General features: G+C 39.2%; 3 protein-coding genes across 3 annotated transcripts; 1 reads left to right on the top strand and 2 right to left on the bottom strand.

Moving 5' to 3' along the window:
- Nucleotides 1-5,479: 5,479 nt before the first annotated feature.
- Nucleotides 5,480-13,532, bottom strand: LOC128736462 (apyrase-like). The gene is made up of 4 exons (XM_053830945.1): nt 13,400-13,532; nt 6,301-7,218; nt 5,989-6,237; nt 5,480-5,931 (listed from the first exon to the last, which is right to left on the bottom strand). The coding sequence occupies exons 1-4, from the start codon at nt 13,530-13,532 to the stop codon at nt 5,480-5,482; spliced, it is 1,752 nt and encodes a 583-aa protein (XP_053686920.1).
- Nucleotides 13,533-14,446: 914 nt separating this feature from the next.
- Nucleotides 14,447-17,220, top strand: LOC128736461 (serine/threonine-protein kinase Nek8). Its single transcript, XM_053830944.1, has 8 exons — nt 14,447-15,154; nt 15,216-15,499; nt 15,563-15,831; nt 15,892-16,009; nt 16,062-16,689; nt 16,750-16,878; nt 16,941-17,044; nt 17,106-17,220. The coding sequence occupies exons 1-8, from the start codon at nt 14,447-14,449 to the stop codon at nt 17,218-17,220; spliced, it is 2,355 nt and encodes a 784-aa protein (XP_053686919.1).
- A 154-nt stretch (nt 17,221-17,374) lies between these two features.
- LOC128736460 (dnaJ homolog subfamily C member 22) lies at nt 17,375-18,646 on the bottom strand (the record flags this gene model as incomplete). The annotated part of the gene is made up of 3 exons (XM_053830943.1): nt 17,375-17,855; nt 17,914-18,118; nt 18,187-18,646. Coding segments are annotated over 3 exons (1,146 nt in total), but the record flags the coding sequence as incomplete, so codon positions are not given.
- Between the last annotated feature and the right edge of the window lie 7,570 nt (nt 18,647-26,216).

Here is a 26,216-nt window from a genome sequence, read left to right as displayed (position 1 = left end):
TTTTATAGCGGTCATCAGAAAGTTCTGGTGGAACTCATAGTTTTATTAGCGGTTTTATGGAATTGGTCATGAAAACTTTGGCACATTCACACTCCTTTTAGCGGGTGACATTAACCCAAAAACATAAAATGCCTAAACAGTGAACATTAGCATGTTTATAAACAATACACATAAATATCAGTATTAAGTAGTTCGTATAGGGCCGTCCATGAACCAAGTGGACTGTTAAAGGGAGAGGGTTGGCCAAAAATAACGTCTCATACAAAATGTATGAGCGAAAATAATCCGGGGAGGTTTAAAATAACTAAAAATAAGTTCGTAGTCTATGGACAACCTCTATATAACCAATTGCGTTAACAAGGTTAACCTTCCTAGTGCATTGGGGTCGTTTTCGACCCATCGGCATACTTACAAAGCTTGATACTCAGTAACGGTACGAGCTAGAGACTTGAAATTTTCTGACTTTTCCTAACTTTGGAAAATTAGCATTGTGGGGGAGTTTCAGCTTTCAGCGACATCTAGAAGAGCCACAGCAAAAAAAGTTACATATTATGCATTAAGGGTCGAAAACGACCCAAATTTTGAAATTACTCTCATTCATCCATTTTCAATCCGAATTTCGTTTTCTTTACCTCGTTTGAAAGATATGGCCAAAAACTAGCACCCAAGGTATGTTGGGGAATATTTGTTGACTGATGGCCACTTCTGCGTCGGTTCCGGAACACCCACTACCAGGTCCCGGGGAACATTTTTATATTTTGAGATAATTCATTTTGCGGCACATCAAATCACATTGGCTTGATAAAATAAGACTAGTAGAAGTACAATGGGGACATTTTGGACCCGAATGGCCACTTCCACATCGGTTACGGAACATCCGGTACCTGGTTTTTGAGGCCATTTTTGAATTTTAGGATGATTTCTATTGCGGCACGTCAAATTTCATCTCATTGATAACATAAGACTATTGAAATTATAATAAACACATGTTGAAGGCAAATGGCCACATCAGCATCGGTCCTGGAACATCCGGTACCCGGTTTTTGGGGACATTTTGTATTTTAGGATAACTCATAATGCGACATATCAAATCACATTGGCTTGATAAAATAAGACTGATGGAAGTCAAACAATGTCATTTAGAAGCCAAATGGCCACTTTACCATCGGTACTGGGTCATCCGGTACCAGTTTCGGGGGACATTTTTGGCTTTTGAGATAATTCACCATGCGGCACCTCAAATCACATCGCGTTGATAAAATAACAACAATGGAAGTATAATGGGGCGTCAGTCGCATATAATCCGGTACCCGGTATTTATAATGAACCGTAAAACGGGGTAACTCGGGGCAGATGAATTACCCTGTAATCCAAAAATATCCCCAAAACCCGGATACCGGATAGTCCGGAACCGATGGTGAAATGGTAATTTTGGATCCAAAACTTTTCCATTGTACTTCCATTAGTGTTATTTCATCAAGCCAATGTGATTTGAAGTGGCGCATGATGAATTATCCTATCCAAAAATGTTCTCATAAACCGTGCACCTGAGGTTCCGGAACCGATGATGAAATGGCCATTTGTCTTCAAATGGTCCCCATAGCTCTTGTAACTGTTTTATTTGATCAAGGCGTTGTGATTTGATGTGCCGCAAGATGAATTATTTCATAACCCAAAAATATCCCGCGGAACCAGGTACCGGATGTTGCGGAACCGATGGTAAAATGACCATTTGGCTTCTAAATGACCTTATTTTATTTTCATCAGTCTTATTTAATCAAGCCGATGTGATTTGATGTGTCGCAAGATGGGTTATCCTAAAATACAAAAATGGCCCCAAAACCCGGGTACCGGATGTTCCGGGACCAATGCTGATGTAGCCATTTGCCTTCAAAATGTCTTTATTATACTTTCAATAGTCTTACGTTATCAAGCTGATGTAATTTGACGTGTCGCAAGATAAATCATCCTAAAATTTAAAATTGTCCTCAAAAACCGGGTACCGGATGTTCCAGAACCAATGAGGAAATGGCCGCTTGGGTCCAAAATGTTCCCATTGTACTTCCATTAATCTTATTTTATCAAGCCAATGTGATTTGATGTGCCGCAAAATGAATTATCTCAAAATATAAAAATGTTCCCCGGGACCTGGTAGTGGGTGTTCCGGAACTGACGCAGAAGTGGCCATCAGTCAACAAATATTCCCCAACATACCTTGGGTGCTAGTTTTTGGCCATAGCTTTCAAACGAGGTAAAGAAAACGAAATTCGGATTGAAAATGGATGAATGAGAGCAATTTCAAAACTTGGGTCGTTTTCGACCCTTAATGCATAATATGTAACTTTTTTCTAACGCATTAGGAAGGTTAACAAGGGAAAATGAAGTGAGGACGTATAATATCCTAAGGGGCCTTATCTATTTGATACGTCGTTCGAGATCCCTTGGTCGCAGGACAAGTGACCCCCCCCCATCCCACGTTAAAACCGTCAGCTTATACACAGTATTATAACATATTTGTCTTGTATTACAGTGCAGCGCCTCTATGGTTCAAAGATACAAGTACCAGCGAGCCGTCGACCCATGCACCTTCCAGCATTGGACAAAAGGTAGTAGTCAAAACGACTACTTGTTAAGCGTAACTACCAATGCCTCCCCCCTCCTCACCTTTCCGCTCTTTCCCTTCCTTCACCAAAAAAAAAATTTCATTTCTTTCCCCTACCGTCCCTTCATCAATTGTAGCACCACCGTTTCAAAAAAATATATTATATTACAGTGTTTATTCAAACGATCTGAAATTTCCAGAGAAAAGCAAATTTTAGTTTAAATTCTTTTAGCAGACCTACGATGCTGTTGCCGCTTAGTTGGTTTCGAGGTACGATACTGGTGTATCAAGCCAGTCGCCGTATGTTCGAACCTCGGCTAGGCGGTTGCACTAGCCCCGTAACTGTCCTGTACTCTAATAGCCGGCTGCGAAGTCTGTCGATAAAGAAGGGTCAAGTTTTTAACAGGACGTTTTACCCATGTGGCTTTGCTTTTTCACGATGCTGTTGCTCATCCCCGTGAAGCTTGAAAGTATAAAGTTTGGAAAAATATTATTTTCGTATTCAAAAGCATAATAATCTTTCAATACAAAGCGAAGCCTAGGTGCTACATTCCGTTATCGAAACTTGAACTTCTGTTTTTTATGCGATAGACTTCGCAGTCAGCTTTTAGAATACAGGACAATTGCAGGGCCAGTTGCTACGATCCTATTGATTCCAACAGCCTCTCCCAGCCGAGATTCGAACATACTGGCTTATTAGACCAGCATCATACCTCGAGGCTAGAGTGACTATATACAGAGTGGCGACAATGTCAAAATTGGAATGATAATTATCTGTCAGTGTCATTCCAATCGAGCAGACGACCTATCCTAAGCGTATGCAGGAAAGAGAAAAAAACCTTGGAAAACCTGCATTGCATACATTTGGGATGACTTGTCGCCACTCTGTATATAGTCACTCTACTCGAGGCCAACTGGGAGGCTAAACTGTCAATACATTAAAAATATTTACCTTATAAACCTTCAAAATAGCAAGTTGATGCGGTATTTTTGGGTTGGTTTACATGGGACATTTTTTATAAGCGTTATTTCCGAGTATTTTTGATCGTGAACATTGAAACCTTGGTTGGGCTAAATAGGGTAAATTGCCAATTGTTGCACAGCTAAGCACTCGTCTACAGCAATTTGATGATTTAGAACACATGAAAGCAAGTTTTATTTGGCAAAACCACTTACTATGCCAATAAACTAATATAAAATAGGTTTCCATAGCAGTCTGTGTGAAATTCCTTACAAAGATCGTGTAAAATGCGTTTTTTACATAGGTACCCAATTATTGCTCACCAAAATAACCTTCAAATTTTATTATTGCACCTTTTATTTTGATTTTTTCTCATTATTACATTGGGTTTATTGTCAAGTTGTATTATTTGTGGATAGCCACTTACATATACATACTTCAGGATTACCTAAGCATCCATTAAAACCTGGAATTCTCGTAATAAACAGCGAAAACAGGAAAAATCGCGATACGGAAAACTACGGGTGCCACCGTTTGCGTTGACAAAAAGCAATACCGCAAAGAAGTGAACTGTCAAATGCTGGTTGCAGACAAACAGGGGTTAGGACAAGCAAAACAGGTGTGCAATAAAATTGGAAGGAACTTCGTTAGTTGCTCCAATTATTGAACTTACGAATTTATCGGTAATTTGTGTTAGAAAGACTCAATTTTATTCATTAATTGAGTATAGTCAGTTTCTATCAATGCCGCGAAGCATGTTTATTTGCACCCAACGTTCGCTGAAAGCTTATTTTATAAATCAACTTTCTTAATAATTTTGACAAGAAAATCGTTTGATGAGAGCGAAATTGTGACACATGTAAGAAAATTTATTATTACGCTTAAAAAGCACGTTGATTTACTGAGAAAACAGTAACATTCTGATGGATAATGAAATTATCTAGCCGATGTTGTTGTCAAATTACATTTATCACAATAAACCGTCGTGAAAAGGTGCAAACTCTACGGAGTGTGCGATAATCGGGTGATGTGTAATAATTGGAAAATTACCCTGTTGAGTATAATAAACGTTTGAAGATTCTTCTGCAAACCAGTCTGCTGCTAGATTAGATAGTCAGTAGGATTGTTGCACTAGCCCCGTAACTGTTCTGTACTCTAATAGCCGGCTGTGAAGTCTGTCTATAAAGAAAGGTCAAGTCTTAGAAAAACGTTTAAACCCAAGGCTTTGCTTTTTCGCAAATCAATCTAGAAACAGTTCACAATGTATTCAAAACTTTTTGGCAACAAAAAGAATGGTCACGATTATTGTATGAGTGCAGTTAACAGATTTTGAACTACGAAGACTATAAACAACCAGTGCTTAACCGAGTTTCCAGAACAAACAAAACCAAAATATTATGTTTAGTAATAAGTTACATCGGGTATATAGTTAATTGTAGTAAAGCAATAGACATCAATACATCAATCAATCAATCAACAAAATAATAGATAAAATATTGTAAAGACGACGAGGTTTTGTGCCTGTTGGAGAAGAAACCTGAAAGAGGTTTACTCCAAAGGGCTTTTCCCTGCTCCACAGAAAAAAAAAGATAATAATAAATAAATAAATTAAAAAAAAATTCGCAGAAAACCACTGTAGAACTATAATTGTAAATAGAAATTTTAATAAACACGACTTTGTATAAAAAAAGTTAGTGAGAAATATCAATTGATGCTATTTTTTTCAGGCAATCGAACGGCTAAACCATATAAATACATACTCACGTCAACAACGGTTTCAAAGCAATAAATCACTGTCATTAAAAAATGTCATTCATTTATTCCAATCATGAGAGCATGGTCTTATCATTCAAATTGCCTAGCTAGTAGCTACCTGTATTTGTTCCTGTCACTAAAACAATTACGATTATCACACATTACGTATATACCTTAATTCTACCATCAACCCCCTGCATAATAGGCGACCGTTCTGTTACATACTTCTCAAACGCTTCAATATCAATTGGTCCATTCCTTTTGTTTACACCGAACTCCGAAAAAATGGTGAATCCATCACCTCCACCAGCAACAAATGAGTTAGTTACCACCCGGTAGTATTTCAACGCTTTCAAAGGTTCATATTTGGGAACCATACATTCCGAACAAAGAACCTCAACGGAGAGAACCTGTTGACCGATAGGATTGGTAACATTATACTCCACATGCAGACCGGAAATCTGAACCATATTGGAAAAGCTGAGCCAATCGTCGTCCTGAGATTTCTCTACGGCATATTCCAGTACACCTAATAGACGATCGCCGCGTAGCTCAACTACGGTTAGTAAATTTTCAAATGGGATCACCTCAATCAGCATTCCAAAATTTAGTACTGTGTGAAAGAATCTCTTGTAGAATACTGAACATATTCATATCTGTTATAACTAACCTCCTTTAAGCATGCTAACGCGAATTCCACCGATGGCAATGACAGCAATGGACGCATAGGTCCAGTGCCCTGGTTCTGCAAGTGGCATAAAAGCTTCCACCATCGAATCAGCTATCAAACTGCCCAGATTGCACTCCCCGTATCCGCAAGATGACTTAAGTAAATCAACGGAGCTGAAACCGACGCGTTGTCCACCAACAACATCGATGGCCTCTTTCCAAGGAATGAGGGCCTCAAGAATCTCAGGATCTGCAAGTATGTCATTGTTAACACTCTTTGTGTAAATGAGCAACTACAAAGCTGTTATCTCACCTGGTACAACATCTGTACTTAGATACACAGGATTTCCCTCCCAACTTTGGATAATGCCACGTTCATCAAACGAAAGAACAATATCTCCAACAAGCTTGGTGTACGCAGCTGCTTGCACAATCAAAACTTTATGATTCCCGCCCGGTTGATCTACAACTACTGGGTATGTTCCTCTCGATGTGCCCGGAATGTGTGGATGCTCTCCGGTATATAAAAACGTATGCGAATGACCACCAACAATAATGTCGATGTTTGGACCTCCATGTGCTGCGATCTCAATATCTGTTTCGATGCCACAATGCGAAAGAACTATAATAATATTGACTCCCTGATTGGTCAGATTTTCCGCTTCCAATCGGACCGTTTCCACCTCGTCTTCGAAAACCAGGTTGCCGGTACTACCAGCTGCGGTATATTCTTCCATATTACGGAGAATAACACCAATAATACCTATTTTTCTGCCGTTTCTCTCGATAATCATGGATTTTTCGTATTTACTGAAACTAGGTTCTTCGCTGTTATCCACATTAACCAATAACAGCGGGGACAAAATTTTATCCATGAATGGTAAGACACCCTCAAGTTTATGATCGAACTCGTGATTTCCAAGAGTCATAGCATCGGCTGGAAGCATGTTTAGAAATTCAACGGTGACATTCCATCCGTACAAGTTGTACCACAAAGTGCCTTGAAAATTATCTCCGGCGTTCAGGTACAGCGGGTTCGTTCGTTTGGCGAGCAGATCTTTTACTACTGTCACCATCCGAGCATATCCCCCTAAGCATATCTCATCACTAGACGGATCACAGGTTACACTGGCATTGTTCACTTCTTCGAAACGTGCATGGAAATCATTGACGTGGATTATGGATAGTTTATACTCCTGACCATGAGCTATGCCGACTAGAGCAAACGTCACTATGCATATTAATAGTTGATAAAACATATTTTCTTTTTTCTTTAACATAAGCTCTGAAATCGCCACGGGCTGCTAAAATGTGCGGACCGACCACCTCCGAATGCAGCCCAAAGATTACTGAATTGATGATAATATACATCCATTCTACGAGCAACAATCGAATGCGAAATATACTTTCTTATCCTTCCTTGGTTGGTTATGTACTGTTGTTTGTTTGTAAGGTAGACTATGGTTTTTGTAATTATTTTATTGTTGACACATTCGGTTCAGTAATTATTTATAATCAATTTTCTAACAAATAATGTGAAAAAAAACTTCATTTCCTTGCCAGAAATATCCATTTCCTTGCTGCTAAAAACATAACACCAAAAATTATATCTCAAAAACAAAAAGGTTTACATCTCAAAATATTTGATATGTTATATAAAAATGTCTCAGCATCTTTGGCTCGAGCAGCACGTTCCAAAGATGCTCAGACATTTTTTATATAACATATCAAATATTTTGACATGTAAACTTTTTTTTACGATCCCAAAACATGAAAAATCCTACATGTTCTTTAATATAAAACTGAGGATTTTTCTACTCTACCTATTTTCGATTCGATTACCCTGCCAATCTCATTGTATTTTACACTCTTGGAGGTAGTTGATAACAAACATATTGATTGCCTATACTTGTCTGCAGATTCGGACAGATATCGTCATGTATGAAAAACAAAATCCGATTGTTGGTGGATGTTGTGAGTACATACAGCATACCTTACTACTTGCATACGAATTATCGGAATCGCTATTAAAACAAATAGGGGAATCTGTTTTGGACAGAGAATTACTCATACATATTTACAGATATCTGATGCACATTGCATATTTAATAATATCTTGTGTGTCTAAAAAAATCACAATAATACACTATTCCAAGTTCCTTAGTTACCCTATAATCCGTAAATCCATTTTAATTTAACACTTTTATATAACGAAAGCTGTATAGTAAAATTACAGAGTATTCCTAATTTCACACATTTATTTGGTTTCCTTCTAAAATTTATTTTTTGCGTTGCGATCAAACTGTTGAATGAAATCATAATCTGCCTGCTTTATTTGATAATTAAAGTCATTGTTCGAAATCAATTGTATAAAAATTGCATTTATCAAATCCCGCTGATATCAGTGGAATGCATTTTCATACAATCACTCAGTTACTTTGGTCCACTGGTGGCTAAACCGCTTATACGAAATAAGATTAGATTTTCGAATTTCAAACCAAATAATGATAAACCTTCAGGAAACAATGAATTCAGTCAGAAAATATTGTTCAATTATGTGGCTCACAGTCATGTGTATGTATTCATTATCTTCAAAACCTATTAAAGGCGGTTGTTCATAAAGTCCGTTTATAAAGTCGTTTACATGTGTACCGTCGATTCGGGCGAAATTGATCAGTCGGGTGAAATTGATCAGCTTGGACTAACGAGTAAAAAACTCTTTATTCTTCGTTTATACTGATTCATAAAGCTGAATATGCACCCATCCATATAAAGATTGAGTTACAGGTCAAAGTCACTTGGCTTTCAGCAAGATTGATCTTGTAAATGGCTTGATTTTTTAAAATTTACTATTTTGATCGAATCGCAATTTTCAACATGCCCGATAAAACTCCTTGCTGTTAACACAAATTTCGTTGCAGAAGGAAATTTTGATAGAACTAATTCGATTCTCTAATTATCTGGCTGTGCTTTGATAATTTCCATGAATAAAATTATGCGACAGAAATTGTTTGATTTGACCTTTTACGAAATAAAACGATTGATAACATCATGAACTGAGGCAACATAGATTTCTAGATCGCTATGGGTGCGAAATGGAGCTGCCACCTGCGAAAGTTTATTCTTTCTGTAAAGCAGAATGGAGATTTATAAAAGGGTGCAAAAGACAGACAATACTTTGCACAAATTTTACAAACGCTCCATATGGCAGTTGCATGAGAGTGCAAGAGATCGGTTTGTGCTTACATAGCGAAATGCAACTACACATTCAAAGAGACAGTCAAGCTCCCGTATATGAGGAGAATTAAATTATTTGTTTCACTAGATTGGTGAAGATTGTATACGAAAATCGTACATTTACACATATATACAGCAATGTTTAAACAAAAACAAACGATTACGATGCTAAAATTGGCTTAATATCTCTTCTATCGTTCATATTTATTTAGCAGATGCTTCAACCATGCTAATGTAGAGCTGACTGTTTGATTTTTGTGCTAGTTGCTGTACGCGACATTGTTGCCTACATATAGGCAATATCTCGATTACGCCAGATTTTATACTGCACGTTAGGTTATTGCTGTCAGAGCGTATGGTTTAATAGCAATATCGTCTTGATTTCTACGTGATCAATTTCACCCGTTATTTGTAAATTTTCAATTTCACGATTACATTAAGTTTTATCTAAAATAAAACTATTTATATAAGATATAAATGATACTGTCGTGTAGCCAGCACTACAGTACTTATTTTAAAATTGAATCATCTTCCTAAATATGTTTCTATTCAAAGATATTTAAAAAATACTCGAAAAAGTGATCAATTTCACCCGAATTCACGGTATAGTTCAATGTTAGGCTCAATATTTGCAGGCTGATGCAAAGGCGATTTACGAATTTTTAACAATTTTTTATAAAGCGCAAATCAGAGAAGGTACGCCAGGGCAAATGGAATTCCGGTGAGAACAACCGGTGAGAACAACGAACATATCCAGGTTCTTGTAGCTGAATCATCGCGTCCATTAATTTGGCCAAAACAGCACGGAACTTATATTTTCAGTAAGATCGTTGCACTAGCCCCTTAATTGTCCTGTACTCTAATAACCGACTGCGATGTCTGTCGATAGAGAAAGGTCACGTTCTCAGGGACGTTTATACCCATGACTTTGTTTTGCTTGTTTAGCACGGAACAATAGCATTGTTTCAGAGAAGCAAACTTTTTACTAGACATTCGTTCACGAAACTTTCCTGCTTGGCAGCCCGGTTGCAAAGTAAAGGATTACTTTCAACCCACAGCACAGGTACGCTTAGCATGCCAAACCAGATAAGTATTTCTTAGCGATGCTCGTCAGTTTCATATGGTTGAAAACATCTACCACCTCTCTCCTTCCGATTGCCACACAAAACTCCGGCCGTAGTAGCACTTTAAAGTCTGGCTTGACATTTCCTCGTCCATCATCATCACATCAATCGAACTTCGTTCGCATATCGTCGTGTAGGTACAGCTTCCAGAATCGTGCTTTGGTCGTCTTGTTTTGTGTATCGTCGCTAGTTGGAATCACTACATTCTTATAAGTTGACAGTCCGGTTCGCCTTGTCTTGCTCGACGCACGATTGTAGACAAAAGTCTCAGCTTTTTGTGATGTCTCAAAAGAAGTGGACGGAGATTATTGGATTATGGCCATGGATTATGCTGGTAACTCGATGGAGTTGGAGAATGGAGATGGAGATGGAGAATGGATGGTAGACATTCCCTTGCAGAACTTAAACTGTTCCTTCAAGAAGACACCATTCTTATCAGCGGAAGGAAATATTCGGCTTTGAATTGACTTTTCAAACAGCTTGTTAAGGGCAGAAAGCGATCTGATGGGTCGATATTTCTTGAAACAGAATCATTCTTCCCCGATTGCAGCACTGGGATGACTTAAGCCTACTACCATATTGAAGGGAGGAAGCGTGGGAACTTAGCTACTTCCCTTCAATGTGAAAATCCTCTAGCATCTGTGAATCTGTGCCCGCCCAGTTAACTTCGGGGTGGAACGAGGAACGTGCTGCTCGAGCCAAAGATGCTGATACCTGATAACTTCGGGGTACGATGCTGGCCTAACAAGCCAGTCGTTGTATGTTCGATGCTAGACTGGGCGGTGCCGCTACAGAGCTAATAGGATCATTGCAATTGCCCGGTCATTTTCCTGTACTCTAATAACCGGCTGCGAAGTCTGTCCATAAAAAAGGGTCAAGTTCAGAAGAACGTTTGTACCCATGGCTTTGCTTTGCTTTTTTGAACAAATTTGCTACAAAAGCAAATGAACAGCGGCTCAAGTGCTTAAACTCGATATTGAATGTGCCATCGGAACCGGGGACCTTCGTGTGTTTAGATCCTTTGGCATAGCACATCAGATCGTTCGCTGTGTTTTTTCTTCCTATGGAAACAAACTGTCTGATCGGCTAACCTCAGCGACTCCCTCAGCGACAGAATACTCGTGTGTGCTGACAATATTCTGCCCCAGATTATGAAACAATCCAAACTGCTGCCCCAGCGCGCCGCCCCTTCTTGAAGATCTTGGTCATAACCAGAACGGGTTTCAAAGAGGTGGATTTTGACCAAGCTTTTGTTGGAGTTACTTATTTCTTAGTTCTTGAATCTGCTGCTGGATAACCCTAGAGGCTGTTAATCATATGCTTTTTCTGTCGGTCAATAGTTTGCTGGTATTGGGGCCGATATGTATCGCGCAATCGCGTAAGATATTTGGTGGTAGAGTCCATTGGAAGAGAGGTTGTATTGGGCGACAGGAATTGCTCGCTAGAGGGATACCAGCACCTGTTTGATCTGCTCCGGTATCCGGTATCTAGAGGCTGTTCGGGATCGATACTGTCGTTGACGATACACCAAAACTCGACTCAGCTGGTACGGCACGGACCTATCGGCAATGTTGCGAATCGAGCGAGAAGCCAAAGTTGTCTACTTTCACGCGAGTGAGTATGAAAAGCATAGCTTACAACGCTTACACCGCACACGCAAGCGTAAAACAAACAGCCACCGTTGCTGTGTATAGACATTCTGCTACCTGCACACTCGTGCACGCACATCCTCATATCGTGTTTCTACATAGCTTATTCACGAGTCAAATAACTCCTGAGCAATCAGCTGCCCGCGAGGCATAGGAGCGCACTGGGCTACAGGGTTCGCATTACTTTTTCTTTTCTTTTTCATTCTTGCCTTCGATTCTACTCACGGGCGGGAGGGCAAACCTTCGCAAATAATTAGTTTCAACAGCTCGGGGTGCAACAAAAAACAAGAGCGACGAACGTAGCTGTTAGCTAAACACACACTCGCAAAAACTCGTCACAATGCATGAATAAATATTAGCGAGGGTCAGAAAGTGACGCTTATTCCGGCGTGTTCGTAAGAATGAGTACGCGTGTGTGAGAAAATTAGAGCAGATCAAAGGGATGAAATCAGAGATCCCCACTGCCGACGGTTACCCACCAGGACAGGTTTTCGTCAACACCATGGATGTCGTTGGCTATGTTGCATCGCCATGATCCTCTGGATCTGCTTTTTCTACGCTGTCCTTGTGGATTCCAGACAAAGTGCTGCTCTGCAGGTCTCGTTCGCTCCTCCGATTGACTTCTGTTGATATCGGCCATTGATGACATCGACAATGAAGTTTGAGTAGAAAATTCAAGTTTTGGGATGTAGAGTGAACTGGTTTGAACGCCAAATGTTTCGTTTCGTTTGAACGCCTAATGTTTTCGACCTGCAAAGGCCCCCGAGCTTGTCTGATCCGTGAGACTTCGTCTTAACTACATTGACTGTGAGACCTGTTGCCTGGCACCTCAGGTCGAAAATGTATGCACAAACCTTCTGTTGATCTGCTTCCCGTTGCGAAAGTCGAGCAGCTCGATGTGTTTGCTCCTCAGAGAGCAAGCGTTCCAATTACTTGACGGTCTATACTTGCTAATGATGGAGATTACAGCTTGGAGTTGTTCAGCTGAGATCTTCCAGGAACGCTTTATGCCCATACCTCCAGGATGAGTTGGACAAGTTCTCCCGTCGTTAGATAACCGCAGGCGGGCGCTCCGGAGGCGACACCGGCATACGAAAGTCTGAGCGCAGGATTAGAGCCTAGATATTAAAGGGCACCTACAGTGGCGAGACGATGCTGGAGCTAAACGAGAGTTGGAGGCCCTTTGGTGGGTTCATTGATGAGATAGTAGATGAAGATAAGTTTGAGACCTGTCGACCAAGCTGAAGATTATAATATTCGGTACCGTGAAAGTAGGAGCTTGGCGATCAATGTACCCGTGTCGGGTCTATTTGATATTAGATCGCTTGGAGCAGCCACGGTTGATGTAACGGGCGGTAAGACTGCTACCTCACGATTATTCGGAACAGATCCCGGAGGTTACCGATGGTGGTGGTGCCCTTGACGAAGTGGACCAGTAGCAACCGATCCCGAAAACTTCCCTTGGCTTCAGCCCGACAATTCATCTGATGGATGGCCTGCGGTTTTAGCCAAACGTCTCCAGTTCGGCTCTTCATCTCGATTGGCATAACCATGGAACCCTCCTTTTGGGGTTGGTTTCACCGGTGGGTTGTCGTGCGTGAAGTGCAGTGCTTGGAAGCCAGAAATTTCTGGAGGCTGAAGACTAGAACATATAATTTTTATGCTTACGCTGTACAGCTAGAAACGCGGTGTTTGCTGGAGTCAGCTCGGCCTAAAGCTCGACGATGACCTTGATGGGGTAAAAAGTGGCGATGGTATCGCAACTATCAGTGTCCTCTGGGATGATCGAAAACTAATTGCTTTCAAGAAGCCGGGTTGTTGTTGCATCCGCGGTAGCAATGGACTGCGTTCGCTTCTTCCTCAGAGGCGGCCACGGACCTGTTGCTTCCTGATGAGTTTCAAAAGCAACTCCAATGCAGATGACAGCAAAGAATCAGACAACGCGCTGGGAAACGAAAATGTAACAGTACATAATAGAAAACTTTAACAAGCAACTGCAATAAGACCAGTTTTGATTGGTACGCCATATTGTATTGCTACGCCCTACTTATAGCAAGTTTATAAGAGATAGCTCCAGCCAACTAGTTTTGTCGTTGTAATATAAACAACCACAATAGTTTTATTAACAGTTTTATTGTTGTTTTATAGTTGCTATAAGTAGTTTTTGACTCGTATCCACGATTAATACCGTAATAAAACTTTTATGAAGCACAAATAAAATCAAGCGGCTTTAGAATTCTTATTTGGATGTGCTCGGGAAGCAAAGCCAATGTACAAAATTTAAATCCTTATATTTCAAATGTCCCGCCATTATTTCACACATGCGCACATTCATTTGTTCATATCTATGGAGACTTTTACATCAAAACATTACCACAGTTGGTACTTACTTAGCTTGCCAATAGTAAAAAATATCACAATTCTAAAGTTGAATCACTATCCATTTGGCATGAAATCGTCAAATGTGGTAACCAGCAAATCCTGCCGAGCTCGCTCGCCGTCCATTGATCTGTCCACGTTGTCCCGTATCAAAGTTTTATCGCTAACTGAAATTAAACCCCCAAACGAACGTTCCGTACAGCAACACTGTGACAATCCGAAGGATAGTGGCAATGAAAGTGAGAATGAAATCGAACTTACCGGTTACCGTCGGATGCGTACGGTCGGGCAGGGTTCCTTCGGTATCGCTGTCCTGTACGAACGGCTGCTGGACGGTCAGGCCGTGGTGATGAAGCAAATAAATCTTTCGGATTTAACGAAATCGGAGCGAGATCTTGCCATGAACGAGGTGGAAGTTTTCTCCAAGCTGCACCATCCGAACATTATTGCCTATTTGGGAAGTTTCATACGGGGTGATTATTTGTTTATTGAAATGGAGTTTGCTGATGGCGGAACTCTGTCGCAGGTACTGATCGAAAAAAGCCATGGAGAGCGGCTGCCAGAACGATTTATTCTGAACATTTTGGAGCAAATAACCAGCGCGATTAATTACATGCACTCGCAGAATATTTTGCACCGCGATTTGAAGACAGCCAATGTGTTTCTTAACAAGAGGGGAATTGTTAAAATTGGGGATTTCGGAATATCTAAGATTATGAACACAAAGCTGCACGCTCAAACGGTTTTAGGGACTCCGTACTACTTCAGTCCAGAAATGGTAGGAAAATTTATGAAAATTTGATTCTTCTAAATATAAACGTCAATTTGATTTTTTTTAGTGCGAAGGTAAACAATACGATGAAAAAAGTGATATTTGGGCTTTGGGATGTATTCTCGGAGAAATGTGCTGCTTCAAGAAGACATTCTCGGCTTCGAATCTGTCGGAGCTCGTATCGAAGATTATGACCGCTAGGTATGCACCATTGCCGGTTGGTTATTCGGATGCCCTGAAGCACGTGCTGAATCTAATGCTGCAGATAGATCCGCACAATAGGCCTTCTGCTTCAGAAGTGCTTCAACATTGGATTCCGCTGGTTTACAGGAGTTTGGGTAAAAACAATGGGTTAGTACAAGAGTATTATTTATTTTGAAAATTTTAAAACCAAAAACTGTGGCTGTGTTTTAGATTTAAATATGTTTCAAATGATCTGAATGAAGAATTCATGGATGCTGACCAATCAGAATCTGCCACCCTGGTGATGGGAACGTCAACCCGTAATTACATGGAAGCATCGACAGCAACGATGAACAATCTACCGCTTGTAGAACGATCCGTCCTATATCAGCTTAAGTCATTTGGTTCTACGGTCAGCTTGAATCCATTACAATTACCACCGACGGCCAAGATAAGACAACTCGCAACAAGCGGGGCTCATTTCGTTGTCGTTATGTACGGTATGAAAGTATTTAAAATTTATCAATTGCCGCAATCACAAAATTGAAATTTTTTCGCAGATGGATCGGTTTATTCATGGGGTGAAGGAAACAAAGGTCAACTTGGTCACAATTCACTCGAAACATGGCGTCATTATCCGTCCCGGATTGAAGCTAGTAGAAAATATAACGTCGTCGGGTTTGTTACCAATTTTAAATGATGAAAATATTGTCATTAACCGCCATTTCAGATCAGCTACCGGTAATGGTTTCACTCTGTTCTGGACAGACCTGGGGATTGTCCTCAGCTGTGGTGATAACAGTGACGGATGCCTAGGACATGGTAATCGAACCTCCTTGCTAGTCCCAAAAATTATCCAGAAGTTAAATAATATAAAGATCGTGCAGATTGCATGCGGCACAAGCCACGTTGTGGCTCGTTCTGTCGAAGGAAACCTTTTTACGTGGGGTACCAGTTCAGAGGGAGCTTTGGGTCTTGGAAAACAATTAACAAGCAGTACAGAACCACGAAGGTTGATTGTCTCCCAACTGATACACGATATTACGAATATTTGCTGCGGACCAGACTGTACGATTGTGTTGACCGAGTGTGGCTCGTGTTATTGTTGTGGCAGCAATAGTCAAAATAAGCTTGGATTTGGATTGAAAGTAACCCATTTAATAGGACTTCAGAAGGTTTCGTTTATCGCTCAAAGAATAGTTGGAATAAGCGTTGCACAAAGCTGGGGAGCATTCGTAATTGAAGGGGGCTATGTAGTGACTTGTGGCGATAACTCAAATGGTCAGCGCGGATTGGGTCATAACAGTCAACATGTGCCGTCTTCATTGCTAAAAAGTTTGACGAATAGATTTATTACAGTAAGCGTCGATCATTCTCGAAAAATAATTCGGATTAAACATATTTTTTCGATTCCACAGACAGTAAAATGTTACTCAACTTATGCTGTAGCAACAACTGATGACAACTGTGTTGTATTTTGGGGAACCAGATTGGGAATTCCGGAAGCAGATGTGAATACATCAGCGACTGAAGCATCAAGCAGCAGGGTAAAAAAGCAATTATAAATTTAAATATAACCGTCGCAGTAAATAATTCTTTTTTTTTCTAGATTTCTGATAATTTATCAATTGGCAACAGCACGACTGCTTTCACCAATTTTTTGAGTTCTGTTTATAAATACGAAACCGTATTAGATCCCATCGATATTCTTGCGTACTATAAATATTTTGTCGTATTCTCTATACTATAATATCTAATAGATTCTATATTACAGATTATACTCTTCAAAAGAGCAGCAGGATAAAGGAAGTTTTGTTAAACTGGTTGATATTCAACCACTTCTACATAGCGTACTAATAATCGTTGACACAACGTGCCCGTTGATATGAGTATTTTCAATTTACAACGTAAAACCATAGGTCCATAGCAAAACTTCTTTTCACAGAAAATTAAGGTCTTTAGTTTATTAACTTTCATAGAAGTATAAATATAATATTTACATACTAATTTTAAAAAATAATCGAAACGCCACGAGAACCTCAACTAGAGATCTTCGTTCGATTTCTTATTTCGCTGCCGTCTTTTTGATTTAATCTTACTCAACACCTCATAGGCTTGCTGTATTTCCATAAATTTCTCCTGCGCCGCCCGACGTTGGGCTTCGTCTTTCACCTTATCCGGATGGTTCTCCCGCGATAGCTTCCTCCAAATCGATGTAATTTCGGTTTGAGAAGCCGTAGGGCTTACTCCCAGCACCTTGTAGGCGTTTTGCTCTCCATCGGCGTCCATCGAGTCTATAATCTGTTTCCAAACCTCTGCCCATCCGTTATGTTTTGCAAATTGAATTGTATCAGAAATGGTTTGCTTCAAATCCGTCCACCAAGGAGATTTGATAAAGTTGTGTATCGCTTCATGCACCGGAACTTCGTCGCCTTCCGAATCAGTTATAGTACCATTGAAGTAGAAGAAACATCCCCATAAGGATAAATACAGTATAACACAAGGAACGATTATTGCTGCTCGCCTGCAAAAGATTAAATATTACAATTGTTTTCTGCGAATCAGAAGAAAATAATACGTACTTCACAAGTTTTTCACGCTTTGGAACCTCCAAATTCCATTCTTTCGAGAAATTGTCAAATGCGAACGCCGAAGCAAATGCCATCAGGGTAAACCAATAGGCTTCGTCTAGCACAAAGTATCGCAGTGGATACGATATGTAAGCACCCACCAAGCTATGCCAGAAGACTCCTTTTTCTCGGCCAGTATTACCCACCGTCCAAACACCTTCAAACAATTCAAACAAAACCATCAAAAAATAAGCTTCGATAGCAAAAAATAAAAATCCCACTTACCAATTGCTACACCCAACGGAATCAACCAATGCAAAAAGCTCCAATCAACGCCGGCAAACACTTCCTGCGGAATCGAAATCATAATCATCTGCCCGAACAAAAACCCAACCATAATGGCCATCACGAAGCGGGGCGTGTTGAACGGCGGCTTCTTGTGGGTTCGAATCTTCTCGCGAAACTCTTCCACGAACCGGGGATCTTCGTTGCAATCCCGCACCATAGCCGGTATTTGGTAGATCTCCGAAAGCCATCCTACCCCGAAATAGCCACCCAGCGTACACCACCACACGAACGCCCGTCGATCCTGGTGCAGGTACAGATGATGCACCCCGAAGAAACCGCCGAAAAGCCACAGAACGTACGCTACGAATACGGATTTTTGCTGCGGTCGTTCGCTTACGGCGAAATCCGGTGGCGGTGATCCGAACAGTTGATTCAGTTTTTCCTCTCGGCTTTTGCGCTTCGGTGGAGTCTTTTCTGGAAGCTGTTTACCGTTTTGCTTGCCGGGTGATGGCTTCCGGGCCGTGACCGTGCTCGATGCTGACAGTTTTTCACCCATTGTTTGTCTGAAATGTTGAAATGTGTAAGAACCTTAAAAAGAATGTTGATTGGATAAGATAATTAAAAATTAGGAATAATTAAAGGTTGACCACGGAAAATTTCAGATATATAATTCAGGGGTAGTAACGTTTTAAATTTCAAAATTATAGCGAGTGTCTACATCCTTACATCACTCCTTGCGAAGGAAAGAGGACACCCATAAAATATATTGAAATACAACTAGGCTTATCGATTGTCGCCCATCGCGACGGATGTTTATTTCACGAAACATAAACTGGCTAACCCTGCACTTTGGCGCGCTGCTTTTATTCGCTTACGCAGCATACGGACACAATTCGATACCAGAGCAGCACCGAAAGACAAAATAATTACGAACAAAAATTTGATCTTACTTTGGCTGACATGGTTGTTAAAATAACAAAAATAAATAACAAAATTTTACTCTTTTAACACGACTGTATGCAGAGTATTGAATAACATGTTTCAGTCTTATTAAGGTATCAAATAGTTGGTGTTAAATCAGACCGAACCAAGTCACAAAATTAAAAAAATTGAGTTAATGACGATCAAGAATTTTCTAAGCTACATTTTACTCTAATCAGACTACATAAATTTGCAAACAGCAGGAGTTATGAGATGATGTCGAACGATTGATAGCTATAAACCATACAGAGCAACAAACTTTGAACGCGTTTTTCTCGAAATCAGAAATAATATCAGGGTAATGTCCTGAGCGTCGGGCAACTGTTATGGTCGGTCCATCACGATTTCCAAGTTTTAGTAACTCGTGCTATCTATGTCCTGTACAAGAATTGTAAGACTACTTACTATGACAGCTTACTTTTTACAATATTGTGAGTTTCAATCGTGTATTTAAAACTCGCGTACAGAATTCAGTGACTAAACCTAACAAAATAAAGTTTTTAGGCAGTGAACTTTCTTCAAGAAATGGAAATGCGATTATCAAGATACATAGTAAAAATATATTAAATGTGCTGGGCTCTACAGAATGAGTAGTAATGACTGTCAGTATAGTAAATGGTCACAAAAATAAAACGCTTGCGTAAATTATAGTTTTGTGCGTACTTCGTGTAAAGTATATCCATAACATTTGTCTTAAATTAGTCAAATCAAATCTTCCTCTCTTTGTGTTAATTACTCTAAAGTCGCAATCGTTGTCGAAAAGCGTTAAAACTGGCATGCACGATATGCTGAGGCATTTCATCCCAAATCTTCTCCAAACGTTGTTTGAAAGTATCAATTCTTCAATGCTCCCTAGTTTGCCTAGCATGTAACCCCATGCATAGAAGTCAATAGGATTCAAATCAGTCGAAGAGACAGGCCACTCTTTCAAAGAAATAAAATTCGTAAAATTGTCCTCACACCAAGTCTGTGTAGCTTTCGCCTGGTGAGACGGTGCAGAATTATGCTGGTAGCAGTAAGGCATTCTTGAACTATTTTTCGACGGTGGGAAGCAAATGATTCTTTGAAACACTATCGATGTTACATTTAGTGTTAATTTTAACACCATGTTCAATGAACAGAAATGGAACCTTCAAATTTTTGGGAAAATATCCGCATACCATCACCCTGGAAACATTCAGGAACCTTCGAGTCAGTTTTCCAAGCAGCACTTGCAACATCTTCCATGTTGCTATTAAATCTTATTTAAATTGCAAAGTACTTTGCCGGTCACAGTATTGAAATACATAACAAATAAGCAACTTTATGTTATTAATACGTCGTATTCAGGTTATCCAATACTTATACTGGCTGTCGCAAATATATTAATGTATAACCTTCATCGCAACATCATGTTATTATAATGTCATTGGTAAACAATAATGTCTCATGATGTTGCATTATGTTGATTCAGGCATATTTTTAAATTAAATGTAACCAAATAAAAACAATATATGAGTAATTCTCGCTGATACGGGGTCACTACTGACACGAGGTCTTCAAATATTGAAACTTGTGCTTAATTGCTTGAAAATGGTTGAAAAATAAGAACTGCACTTTTGATCAGGGATGGTTCGATCACTTTAACTCAATTTTGATTCATTTGATCCTACCGACTCAGTCGAGCAAAATTTGGCAAAGTTGCATATGGCACATTTGTAGCATTAGTTATTATCTACAATTTTGCTGAATGAAGTTTTGCTGAATCTAATGTGCTTATGGTGGTACAATGCTAGTATCTCATTAGTGACTAAATGAACGTTCATTTAGTCACTAATGAGGTACTAGCATTGTACCACCGTAAATATAAAAGATACAGCAAAACTTTGTTCAGCAAAATTGTAGATAATAACTAGTTCTACAAATGTGTCATATTCAACTTTGTCAAATTTAGCTCGCCTGAGACGGTACAATCGCCTGAGACGGTACTGTGTAACAATTGATTACACATAGGCTCCACCTCTTGCGCTTTTTCAGTCACATAATAGTTCAATAAAGGTAACGGATGCGAATTTCCACCATATTTGAATGTTTCAACTATAGTTACGTAACCCTTCATGCAACAAATGATGCTACTGGGGTTGTCCTGAGGAATATCAGATTGGTGCAATATGAGGTCTACAATATCAGTCAAGAGCAAGACGATCAATCATTCAGCACTGCAGTTCACGAATGAATTGTTTTGAAGGGTAGAAATCTGAGAAAGAGAAACACTGTTAGCAGTTCAGTAGTCATGTCCATGGACTGGCAGGTAGATTAATACTACCAGGAGTAAAACAGTAGATGTATACTACCAGGAGTAAAACTATAGAATTTCATGTAGCCATGCTCCACATCCATGTAGCAGCCATTCTAGGAAGGTCATTGATATAGACCAAGAAGAGGAGGGCCCCAAGTTACTGACCTGGGACACTCAAACGGTGGTATCTAGGCGATTACTAAACTAACCATGAATCATTTACGACTACGAATTGTGTTCTTGATGAGAGATAATTTCTTATCAAATCGTTTACTGGACCAAAACTTTCATCAATGGTCAATCGTGTCGAACGCCTTTTTCAAATCCAAGAAAAGTACGCCATTATTGTGGATCCAACGCACTGTAAATATCTTCAGCTATTTCACTAGCCATAGTTATGGTGCCAGATCCGGTGTGGAAGCTATATAGGTGACTATAAAAAAACCAAGACTTTTGATAAACTCGGTCATTCTGCTCATCAAAAGTTTCTCGAGTACTTTGCTTAGCACTAATAAAATGGATATTGGTCCATAATTAATTGGTCAAAGTATTAAAAGATAGTGGGGTTTTTACGCGCATTTGAGGGTTGACCTCAAGTGGGCTTTTCCCCACTCCTAAATTTCATTGAGACCCAAAAAGGTCAGATGAACTAATGTACAATAAACAATAAACAACAATTGCTAAGTTGCGTTGCATCACCTGTACAAGGGAGTAATTTATGCAATTTTAAGAAAATCTGGAAAGTTAGTCGTTGCTGCTGAATAGTTAAAAACTCACAAGAAAACAGAGAAAACACTGTGATGCAGCTTGACAAAAAAAACTGGAACTTCACCCGGGCCACAGCTTTTCTCTTTATTAAAAAGCCGAATTTTTGCCCAGAAGCAGGTCGTAAATAGATTGAAATATTGAATGGAGTGAAGACAGTCTGGCAAATTTGTTGATATTACGAGAACTGTTTATTGTTGGCGATTTGTCAGCTTGCTGTACTTTTTTGAAAATATGCAAACAATAGTATTATCATTACAGTGGATGGCAAACTCTGAGAACACACGACATGGTCCAAAATATCTCCACTACTAGGTCTAGTCGTGCATGAATTCGTCAAAGTAAAATTATAACATCGTACTTGGTTCGTATATTCTTACACATTCCAATTATCGGGTTGATTGAACGGCATGTAAGCATCTTCAACGATTATAAATCATTGCGCATATCTAACGACAAAACTGACTCTGCTTTCTCTAAGAATCTAGAACAACTGAAAGACGGTGGTCGGAAAGCCGCATGTATGTGAAACTCCTGTACATGAATGTTACAAGACCCTGATCATGGGTATTTGATACCGTTTCAAAGGGAATCGGCTCTTTAATACAGACTGCTAATCCAGTTCCTTGAGCTTCTGGTCTTCAGGAGAAAATACTTCGGTAAACAACGATTTGAGAACATGGGATTCTATCTTGTTTTATCCAGGTTTCACCAATGACAGTAACGTCGATACTAGGACTCCTAGTCTAGGAGGGTAGACTGTAAATAATATTTTGATGTAATGCAGTTTGTCTAGCTCATTCATGCCTCGGATATTGAACTGTAAAATTCCCAACCACCGGTATAAAGCAGACTGCATATTATACATTAAAATAACTATATCGAAAATCGACTGAATTGCCCATTCGACTATCAATTCACATCTTGCAAATCATTGCAGAGACATTACACAACCCAAGTAGTATATTTTAAGAAGAATTGCTAACTAAATTAGGCATGGATGAAAATATTTTTGAAATGATAAAAATTAATTAAGGCCATTTAGGGGTGGTCGAAAAAAAACAAAGAGAATTTTTTAATCGAGCAAAAAAATGGATTTTAGGCATTTTTGCTTAAAGTTTAAACGTGAAAACCAAACCTATTCTTGCTTTTAATAAATACGTTATTATTTTTCATGCAAAAATCTACGAACAAAAAGACAAAAACGAAAGAAAATTTTTTTGGTCGTGTTTCGGAAATTTCACTGTTTGAACTTCCATTTCTATTTCGTGCGAAACTAGAAGCGTTAACTCAACTCGTATGCTCATTTTTCGAGTTTTTCAGGCTGTAGAGCCCATAGACAATTGATTTTATAAAAAAATTAACTCATATCCTACAAATTATTTTTTTGCCCCCCGATTTTTCAAGCCGATTTCCAAGGGGGGGGGTGACTAAAACTTTGAAAATGATTCGCAATAGCCTAATTTTGCATGAATTCATGGTATCATATAGAGTAAGGAGGGGTAAAAGTGCGATGCGGGTAAAAGTGCGATTCAATGATTTGTCGGTGCAGATTTCGAGTAAATTTTCTACATTGGCATGGATGGGCGACTACTTTGACAGCTTGAATCTAACGTAAACTTTTGTTGCTTACGAAGCATAGTTGCTGAGTTATGTTATTTTAGGGCGGTTTTGATGTAATTTTTCGTTATACGGCAAATACGATATCAACAGGAGGATATTACTTGTTGAAAATTTGTAGCAGCGTTTTACATCACTCAGATATCTGTTTTGAAAATACGGCGAAAATAATTTACAAAATATATTTCGCTTTTCCGTAATTTTATCTAACCCCGTCAAGCGCCTAGCGGGGTAAAAGTTCGATTCACGGACGGGGCAAAAGTACGATTCATGGACGAGGCAAAAATGTATAGCTAATTATATACAGCTTTAGGCACTATATTACAAATACTAGAAATGAAAGATCTGCAGAAAACTGTGTGCACTACAGATGCTGGCCGAAGAAAAACAATGTGTTTCCGCTGATGAAACAAAAAACAAAGGTTTGGAAAAGTTTCGATCTAACGGAGGCTGCAATACACCAGCACAAAATAAAAAAGGTGCAAATTGAGAATATTCCTTACCGAAACATAACGCAGATTGAAGATAATATGGTTTTGTTAGCTACTGCTGGGCTAATTTCATGGATTCTAGCTTCGAACTTTTGCCCCGCGGTATTCGAACTTTTGCCCCGCTGGTGGGGTAAAAGTGCGAATCTGCACTTGATCAGAAGAAAGAAGAATTTATTTTGCAAAACGCTATTATCGCAGATGATTTATAGTTGAATGTAAAGACATTGAGTTTCTTCATCACTATAAAATATATTATGTTGTTGTCCTTCTTTATATCTCACGAAAATTGATGACAACTTCAAACATCGCACTTATACCCCGCCCTACTCTATAGAAAACGTCTGTTCTTAATTACTTCAGTTCGACGATATTTCAGAAAGAATTGTACACAAGAGAAATAATTCAATTAATTCGCTTTTTGTTAAAAAATTTTAGAACAATTATGCATCACTAACCCAATTCTGTTTGAATAAATAACTAAAATGACTGACATGTCGTTGTGTCCTGCGATGTCAGTTTGCAGTATTCTGTAGCTCTGCGTTAAATCACTAATTTATGCCAATTATTGCTTGTTTTGTTTAATGCAATGACTATGCAATAGAAATCATAGATGATCTTGCACTAATTATTATTCGTCTGTTTAAAACGTGAGCTGTCGCAGTCAGTAATATCGACATACCAGCCACGCAATTGTCCTTTAAAGTGAGTACTAAAGTCATCTCTGAAGACGCTTAAGTTCAAGGCTTTATGAAGTGTTTTTTGAATTTTCGTTTGTGTATTTGAAAATCAGCTACTAAGTAATAGTCCACCAGTCAACGTTTATGACTTGACAATTGGTTAAAATAAATAATATAACCACTGTTTTCAAAACTATTTTTCAATCCAAAACTATGGATTACTTCCATCCAATGCACACATATCGCGATCCATTTTCTTTATACGTGCGTTCACAACTTTCACTTGTCTCATTCGAAACTGTGTCAGCACAGCGTCGCATATGATGAAATGTATTAGAATTCACAGTCTTGAATGATCTTCAATCATTGAACATAATCAGCTTCCAAAATTATGCATCACAATCTAGGACTTATTAGATTCCATCGAATGAAGCCACATTTTATTTTTAAACCCACATACCTATAACTTGGGCGTTTCGAGCGAGTGGTAAAGATAATTGCAATTCACAAACCGTCTTCAAAATACCGTTAGCTTCATTCAGTTTTGTTTAAACTTACCTGAATTGGAAGTCTGCAGCCGCAAAACAAAATGTTTATTATTCCAATTTATATCCTTCTACTGATGTTTTGATCAACTTACTTATAAACTTCAATTTAGTTGAATTCCGATGACTTTCAACAGGTCTTTCTTCGGAATGAAAGTAGCTCAACCGATCCTATACGTTTCATTTTCTGGTAGCAACTAAAGAACCGATCGTTGCTGACGATCATCGGCAATGTCAATGCCAAAGAAAAGTGAGAGAATGAGAAGAGACGGGCTCAGCCGTAGTGAATGATGATCGGAGATGATCGCCATCCAGCCAACCGGCTTCGACTACGTCAAATCTTTGTACAGTGCTGAGTGCTGTGCTATGTTGATCTTGATAGTATGAGGAAAACTCATTCGTAACAACTTCGGAAGGTAGTGGAGTTTCTCACTTATATTTTGTTTATGTTCTTTCACTCGAAACTTCAAACGATGCATGCTGTCAAGTCTGCAGAGTAACCTCTTTTTTTCTCTCCACTGGTACGCAGGTACGAATTCATACTACATTTCGCGATCAATGCATTGCATATACGGGTTCCTCGTTGGTTGAATACATTGAAGTCTTTGATGTTTTATGACGTTCTTGGATTGACAGTGAATGTCAGTAAAAAGTTGACAATAAAAATAAG

This window comes from Sabethes cyaneus, chromosome 2, assembly GCF_943734655.1.
Source record: "Sabethes cyaneus chromosome 2, idSabCyanKW18_F2, whole genome shotgun sequence".
In the NCBI taxonomy this organism is placed as follows: domain Eukaryota; kingdom Metazoa; phylum Arthropoda; class Insecta; order Diptera; family Culicidae; genus Sabethes; species Sabethes cyaneus.
The sequence above is the reverse complement of the archived record's forward strand: the minus strand, read 5'-3'. Positions and strand labels throughout refer to the sequence as shown.

Excerpts from the sequence above, each read along its gene's own strand:
- LOC128736462 (XM_053830945.1), bottom strand. The coding sequence starts at position 13,532 with ATGAAGAGCCGAACTGGAGACGTTTGGCTAAAACCGCAGGCCATCCAT. Across the intron at positions 7,219-13,399 it reads CAAGGGCACCACCACCATCG|TGACGTTTGCTCTAGTCGGC; the intron begins GTAACCTCCGGG and ends TAATATGCATAG. Across the intron at positions 5,932-5,988 it reads CGTTAGCATGCTTAAAGGAG|TACTAAATTTTGGAATGCTG; the intron begins GTTAGTTATAAC and ends TCTTTCACACAG.
- LOC128736461 (XM_053830944.1), top strand. The coding sequence starts at position 14,447 with ATGAAATCGTCAAATGTGGTAACCAGCAAATCCTGCCGAGCTCGCTCG. Across the intron at positions 15,832-15,891 it reads TTTCGTTGTCGTTATGTACG|ATGGATCGGTTTATTCATGG; the intron begins GTATGAAAGTAT and ends ATTTTTTCGCAG. Across the intron at positions 16,010-16,061 it reads AGAAAATATAACGTCGTCGG|ATCAGCTACCGGTAATGGTT; the intron begins GTTTGTTACCAA and ends CCGCCATTTCAG.